The sequence below is a fragment of the Drosophila virilis genome, chromosome 2, assembly GCF_030788295.1.
Source record: "Drosophila virilis strain 15010-1051.87 chromosome 2, Dvir_AGI_RSII-ME, whole genome shotgun sequence".
Lineage (NCBI taxonomy): Eukaryota > Metazoa > Arthropoda > Insecta > Diptera > Drosophilidae > Drosophila > Drosophila virilis.
Window position 1 is genome coordinate 16810586 of NC_091544.1, and position 7863 is coordinate 16818448.

Sequence of the window (7863 nt, forward strand, 5' to 3'; positions counted from 1 at the left end):
TCAAAATTCCTTTCTGGTCGAGCCAACTTATAGTCCCATACACGGAAAGCTAAGACAATTTTATATTGGAATACCAGTTTAAATGAAGTTGTAATTTATAGCTGTAAGTGAATAAAATGGTCAAATTGTAATTTGTATAAAGAAAGAAAACAACATTTTTGTACTTTTTACAAATATTGTTTTAAAACTTTATTTCATTTATATTAATATTGTTTTTGTTTTGTGTTGTGTACTTGTAAATTGTATAATTAACACTAAAATACTTATTTAAACATTTCTTTTGTTTATATTCAATCGGGATTTTTTCATTTTCTTTTTTTTTTCTGTTCATTTTGCAATTCATTTTTTTGTTTGCATCATTTTGTTGCTGTTTTTTTTTTTGTGGTTTGTTTTTTTTTTTTTAGTTTAAACGCCGCGCCATTACACACATACATACATTTATATAGATGCAGCAATTGAAACGCTCGAACTTAAAGCGATTGCAGATAATAAATTTAACTTAGATACTATTTAAGTGTTGCTTTCGCATTCGCATCATTTCTGGTGCGGCATCAATTCAATAATAATTCATGCAGCACACACGTGCCATCAATTTGTCACGCACATATTTTGAAATTCCGATACATTAAACATATACATACAATATTTAAAATAGAATTTTTTTTTCGTATTTTATTTTTTATATTATGTTATCAATTGATTTGGGTTTTGTATTTATAATGCAAAGAATTTCATTTTGATTTGCTTGTTTTAAGTTTAGTTTTTATCATTTTGTTTATGGGTTTTACGCTTATATATTAGCTTTCAAATCTAAATTCTACGGATTTCTTATTTTTTTGTTTTGTTTTTAATTTTAATTTTCTTTTTAATGTGAATGTGCTGTGCCGAGAAAAAGATGCAAGCACAGACATATATACTATTTTATTTATATATATATATATGCTACAAATATATATGTATATATACTTTATGCATAATATTAACATTAGCTGCGCAGCCACAGCCAACATTAACTAACTTTTGTACAGCTTTTTTGTTTTTTGTTTTTTTTTTTTTTTTTTTGTGATATTTTCGAAGTAAACTTTTTAGGTTAGGTTTGCTACATTTGTTGCCTGCTGCCTTTAAGTAATAGATAATTAATATATATATATTATATGCATATTAAACAGCTAATTCTTAGAGTTAAGCGCGTAGCTACTTTGCAATAAATATGTGCATAAAATGCGCCACAATCTGCACACACACGCACACACACACATATATATATATATATATATTAAATTATATATATATATATATATATTTATATGTATAATTATTTATTCGCTGCCCTATAGCACAATGTCGACATCGAAGAAATTTCAGAAATCGAAACAAGTGCACGAAAATGAATAAATCATATATATTGCTCGATCCGCCAGAGACCCGGAACTGCGGGGCTTGATGCAATTGAAGGAACTTAATAACAATTTGTTTTTGTTAAACACAAAATGTACAAATAAGAATAGAAGCATCAGTTAATTTACACAGTGAAGTTTGGCATGGTTTAAGAAGGAAATAAACACACTTAAAACATAACTAGAAACGCATGCAATTAAAAATTATTATAGAGAAATGAAAAAATAAAAACAACGACAACGACGACGACGACAAAGTGCGATTTTTACAATTTGTTTTAAAAAGAAAAAAAAAAATAAAACAAATTAAAACGTGCATTGTGAGAAAAGCCAACGCACACACACACACACACAACACGCCCACACATACACACACACACAGACACAAAAACAAGGAGTGCGCCAACAGAGCAGTTATGCCTATGTATGTGTGCTACAGGCTCTACATATACATGTTCAATAATGCTAACTATGCTCCCTAATATATTATAAATATTTCTTCTTCTTTTTCATTTTTTTTTTTTTTTTGTAACTTCAATTGAATTCCTGAAGCCTTTTCTTTCGTTTTTTTTTTTTTATCTGTTGCGCCTTTAAGACTTGCTTAACAAAAAATCTTGTTTGCCATCTCAATTTCTACAATACAATATTAATAATATTTATGTACTTAGTTTATGTATATATCTATATAAGTATATGCAAAAAATCACACAAACAGAAAATGTACATAGATGGTGTAGCTGTTAAATATTCCATAAGTATTTCTTTTTGTTTTGTTTTGTTTTGTTAATAATGCAAAGCGCAAGTAAAATTGTTACATCGCTAAAATTAGTAGACAGATTGTGTGTGTGTGTGTTCGAGTGTGTGTGTGTGTTTGCGAGTGTATATGGAGGCTACAGTTTTGACTTGTTGCAACTAAACTAATCAGAAGACTGCTAAACATATTGTTGTTGTTGTTGTTGCATTTAACATTACATTTTAAGTATATTTGCTTATTTTTGTTGCTTTGTGGTTTTCGTTCTCTGGCTCTTTGGCCATGCTCAGCCGCAAACCGCTGGCGTTGCCACTTGGTCGCATTTGCTTACCGTTTCGAACCGGTTCAACTAGCATTTGAATTTGAATGTGAGTTGTGGAATATTGTTGTTATGTTAATTTCTTTTTGCTTTTGCTTCGCTTATTATTTTCTGCTGTTCGGTTTACAATTTTACATATTTGCCATTGGCTTTCGTTTTTCTCTGCTTTTTCTTCTTCTTCTACTTCTTCTTGTTTTTAAACTATTACATATAATAATTACTTTACTTTACTTTATGCTTATGTACCAAGGATTTTTACTATCGTGTATTTAGAAATTGAGTTCCTTTGCAAAATGCGCGCCAGTGGGCAAAGTCGGATTGCCAGATTGGTTGTTGTTGTTGTTGTTGCTGCTGCTGTTGTTGTTGTTGTTGCTGTTGTTGTTGTTGCTACTGCCGCCACTTAGCAAATTGGAGGCTGCTGCGCCAAGCGCCGCAGCAGCTATGGATGCAGCCGTTGAGCTGCTCGTCCCTCCACCGGTGCTGTTGGATGCGGCAGCAGCAACGACAGCTGCCACTGCAGCTGCTACCGTATTGAGATGTTGCTGATGCTGCTGTTGCTGTTGCTGTTGCTGCTGATGATGGTGGTGATGATGATGATGTTGTTATGGCATGAAATAGTCCGGATGATCTGTGTCTTTCTCAAACCGTTTGGCCTCCTCGTGCATGCTCTCTTTGATCTTGAGTATGGCTGCCGATTCGGTTTGATCGTTCTCGCCGGGACCGCCAAAGCCGCCCAAATTGTAATCACCCATGCCGCTGCCGGAGTCTTCGCGCGGCGTACCCGGACCCCCGTTGGCTGGTGAGTTCTTCATGCCATCAAGACCGCTACCGTCGGGTCCTCCGCCACCACCATTAAGTACCGGTCCCATCGAGTTGGGACCACCACCCATGGGGCCCATGCCGCCGGGTCCGCCGCCACCACCACCACCGTCCGGGCCACCACCCATGGGAAATTCTGGTTTCATTAATGAGTACATGCTGTCGCCGGGTCCGCCGACGGGACCACCTTGCGTGTTATCTTGCGGCGAGGGCATGATGGGCGTTCCGGGGCCAGGCGGGCCATTCGAGCCGGGTCCGGGTCCGTAGTTACCCGGCGATGATGACGAGTACGCATTCATAGGCGCCGATGCATTTGGCTGCCATTGGGGCGGTCGACCACCTCCACCGCCCATGCCCATTGGGGGCATGCCGCCGGGTCCGCCAGGCGCGGGTCCGCGCATGCCGCCCGGACCGCCATAGCCCATTGGGCCCATAGTGGGACCACGCGGCGGATTCATGCGCGGATTCATAGGACCCATGCCGCCGCCTGGTCCCGGCCGCGTTGGATCCATGCTGTTAGGCATCATGGGCTGTCCTGGAGGGCCGTTGAATTCATTGCCCATGCCCTGCATGCGCACGCCGGGTCGTGGTCCGCCAGGATATCGCGGACCGCCCATGAAAGGCGGCTGACCAGGCATCATCTGCGAAGGTGGAGGCTGTGGACTCGAGGCGTGCGTTGGCGGCGACGGCCGCATTGTCGTATTTGGGAAGAAATTGGGACCCATCGGTCCACCGGGTCCCATCGGGCCGCCATCACCGCCCGGCGGCATCTGGCCGAGGGGACTGGGCGCTGGGCCACCGGCATTATGTGGTCCGCCGGGTCCAATGCCGTTCACACCGTAGCCGGAGCTGACAAAGCCATAATCGTGAAAGGCTTTCGCCTCTGAGCTGTGATCGCACTGATCGCGACGCTCCGGCGCCGCACAGTACAGATCCCAGAAGACGCACCACCAGGTATGCAGAAATCCCGGCGGTTCACCAAGCGTTATGTTCTTCTCCCATCGGATCTCGGAGAGGAATGTCTGTGCCGCCTTCTGGGCGCCCACGTGCAGCAGATATTCGTACACATAAAGAGCCAATTTCTCTCTGGCCTGCGCATCAGACGGCACGGCGGATGTCTTAGATTTCCCGTACATTCTGTTATTCTGTTTGTATTGTTGCTGTGTGATGTTATTTTTCTTTTTTGTTACACTTTTCGAGTTTGTTCCACTCCTTCTGCTATTTTTGTTTTTGTTGTTGCTCTCAGTTAATGCTTCGAGCTCAAACTTCCACTTCCACTTTATTTAAATTTTGTTTTATTATGTACTTTATGAGCGGCGACGAGCTCCTCTGCTGCCTCCAGCGGCTGTTGCGCGCTCGTTTCGCTTTTGGTTGCTGTTCTTTCCTTTTCTTATTTTGCTGTTGCTGTTGCTGTTACTGTTTGTTGCTTTTGTTGTTGTTATTTTATAATTGGCGCTCAGATCTGGCGCTGCTCACGCAGCCGTTCTCCACCGCTCTATTGCTTCCACCATTTTGATATTTTATTGTTTTTATGTGTTGTTTAACGTTCGTTCGTTTATTCGAAAGCAGAAAAAAAATCACTTTGTGCCTTCTACTTTGATTTTTACAATAAACTTTTAGCGCGCTACCTTGACTTGCTGCTGCTGCTCGCTGTCGCCACTTCTTCGTTTTACCGTTTATTTTTCTTTTTTTTCAGGTATTTTGCCTGATTGCTGCTGCTTCTTCTTGCACAACCACTGAAAACAGAAAAAAAAATATATAAGCAAAGAGAGCCAAATGAGTGAGTATGCGTGCGTTTGTATGTGTGTTTGCAAAAAGTGTATGTGTGAGTGAGTGCGGCTGCGGCTTGAGCGCGTGTGAGAGAGAGGGAGCGCGCGCATTGTCGACAAAACGGCACAAGTGCTACACTGTTAGCCAAAAGATATGGCACACGTGCCAACTGTTAGCGCTTAATTCTCTTAGATATTTTGATGTGCTTTAATAAGTTATCACAAAAAGTAAATTTCTGGTTAACAAGCTTTATAATAAACACTAGCATATGCAATAAGTGTGCATAGTAAAATGCCAGACTAGGCGTACACTGACTTTTGGCACAGACTTTGATGCGTCGTTCACTCGTGTGTTCCCCTATTTGCTCACCAGGTGAGTGAGTGATGCTCAGCTTGTAGGTATGAAAAGGTAAGGAACAGAACAGCTAGCAGCGTAATCTGCTTCTGGTGCCGCGCGTTGACTGTCAAATGCTTATATTCAAATCAAATTTTGTGTACGCTGTTGTGTACAGTGGGAGCAGTACGATACATTTCTCATTCTTATTGACAACAGCAGCACACTGACACGAACAGCGAACTTGTGATAAGACCTTCTAACGAGGGCATGGGACAGGTGTATTGTGATTTTACAACAACTAGCAGGACAGTCAGTCAAGTGACACAGAACCTCAACTCAGCGAACTGATAGGCAAAAGCTTATACAAGCAATATCTACTGTTCATTTGCGTATTAGGGGCCTATTTAACTGTGCGTACGGTTACATCCGAAAAATTTAAATAGATCAAATATTATTAAAGAAATACATAAATAAGTTGCAAATGCTAAAAATATCTTTAAGATGCGATTAAATAATAATAGGAACTGATTTCTGAGCATCAATCTAAACCGAAGTTCTAATTTATAATCGACCACAATAGAAATATCCCGTTTTGTTGTACTGATACCTTCTTGAGAATTTACATATTTACGTTCCACATAGGTTAGCTTTTAGTTAAAATGAACTAGTCATTGAACTAAGCGACTGCACTACAGTTCATATTCATACTTAATTCGAATCCTTCAGTTATTCTATTAGTTCGCATCATCGTGCTAATGATCAGAATTATCGTATTAAAAATACTAATAAACCAAAAGGTTCTTTAGAATGCATAAAATATATTTTTTATATTTTAAAAATAGAAAACTAAACAACAATGGTGTCCAAATTAGCTACTGAACTATCGCAGAAAATTGAATATAAAATGCTGTTTTGAACAGAGTATGGCATCGCCAATAAACCAACTTTAAGAGTTTCATACTGTACAAATCAAATTACTATTATAGCTCACTGTGCTGCTGGGGCATTGCTAATTCACGCATTGCACAGGTAAAAGTTATTTATTATTATTTTCAACTCATTCACTGTCAACTCATTGGATCCTATTCAAATTTGACTAAATCACGATTCTCTTGGCAACAACAGTTTTCTATGGCCATTGCTGCTTTCTAGGTTTCTTCTCGGCTAATCTCGTTGTTGTTGTTAATCAACAGCAGCAGCATCACGGCGTGCTGGGCTTCTACGGGGGGCTACAAAATACCGGTCGTCGTCGCCCAAACAGTAGTAAGCATGTGCCTGTGTGTGTGTTTGTGTGTGTGTGTGTGAGTTGCACACACTTTGTACTACACTACATACGTTGCGATACTATTCGATACCATTGTTACTGCTGTTCACTAAACAACAACGATAACAACAACAATAGCATAGTTTGAAGACGTCATCAAATTTCAAATTTTGTACGCGGGTTTTCTTCTCACACGTTCTACATTGAACTACACACACATCAAATTTTGGTCCATAAAGAATTTATTTACACTATACTAAATGTTGATGTTGTTGTTTCTGTTACTGCATACGCACCTTGTATTTTAAACTATATATGTATTGTATTATGTACTTGAGCTGCTTTTTGGTTGGCAAATTGTTTTTATTGTTGTGGTCGCTGCTGTTTGCAATTTTATCACAAAATCAACAAGAGAGGGAGAGAGAGAGAGAGAGAGAGAGGGAGGTCGCACACAGCGAGCGAACGGTAGAGACAGAAATTGAGGATAAAGAGAGCAAAATACGGAATTTTATTACAATTTCATTGATTTTTCGTATTTTGCGGCGCTTCATATGTTTTCGCGCAACATACATACATATAACTGTTTATTATTAAACCGCGCGCCAGTCGACGTTTTGCACCAATTCTCAATATTGCGTTTGTATTTGCATATGCATCAGTATGTGTGTTTGTGTGTATGTGCGTGTGTGTTTTTAATTTCTTTTCTAAACACACTTTTCGCCTCGCTATTGTTGTTGCTGTAATTTTTGCAAGTTTTCTCTTTACACGCTTTTCATTCGCACTGTGCTTTGTCCGTGTATTCGTCGTCGTTGTCGACGATTGCTTTTACTGCCTTCACTGCTGCTGCTGCTTCTTCTTCCACTAAAAATCGGCTCTTTTTTGCCTGTACGACGAAATTTTCACGGCGAGTTATTGCGTTGAAATACATTTTAAATGAATTTCATTTCATTGGCAAACACTGCGTTTACATTTTCACTTTAATTAATTAATAAGTATTTCGATTTTTACACAGTAAATTATTTGTATAAATATTTTCACTTCTACAAGTTGCGCTGTCGTCGTCGTCGTCGCCTTCTCGTCGTCGCGTTTCAAATAGCGAATGTGGTGGGAAGGAACGAACAAACCAACACTTTTTTCTGCTCATTATTTTGATAAGTGCTTTGCGCGTGGATACGATGGTTGTCTCGCTCGCACGCACATTATTTAA

The 7863-nt window shown here is 39.6% G+C and overlaps 1 protein-coding gene across 1 annotated transcript; it reads right to left on the reverse strand.

The window, feature by feature from the left end:
• Positions 1-233: 233 nt before the first annotated feature.
• Ssdp (Sequence-specific single-stranded DNA-binding protein) lies at positions 234-7744 on the reverse strand. The gene is made up of 2 exons (XM_032436902.2): positions 6953-7744; positions 234-5022 (listed from the first exon to the last, which is right to left on the reverse strand). Exon 2 carries the CDS (start codon positions 4420-4422, stop codon positions 3070-3072), a length of 1353 nt encoding a protein of 450 aa, XP_032292793.1. The 5' UTR covers positions 4423-5022; positions 6953-7744; the 3' UTR covers positions 234-3069.
• Positions 7745-7863: the final 119 nt, after the last annotated feature.

Coding starts and splice junctions, on each gene's coding strand:
- Ssdp (XM_032436902.2), bottom strand. CDS start 4,422: ATGTACGGGAAATCTAAGACATCCGCCGTGCCGTCTGATGCGCAGGCC.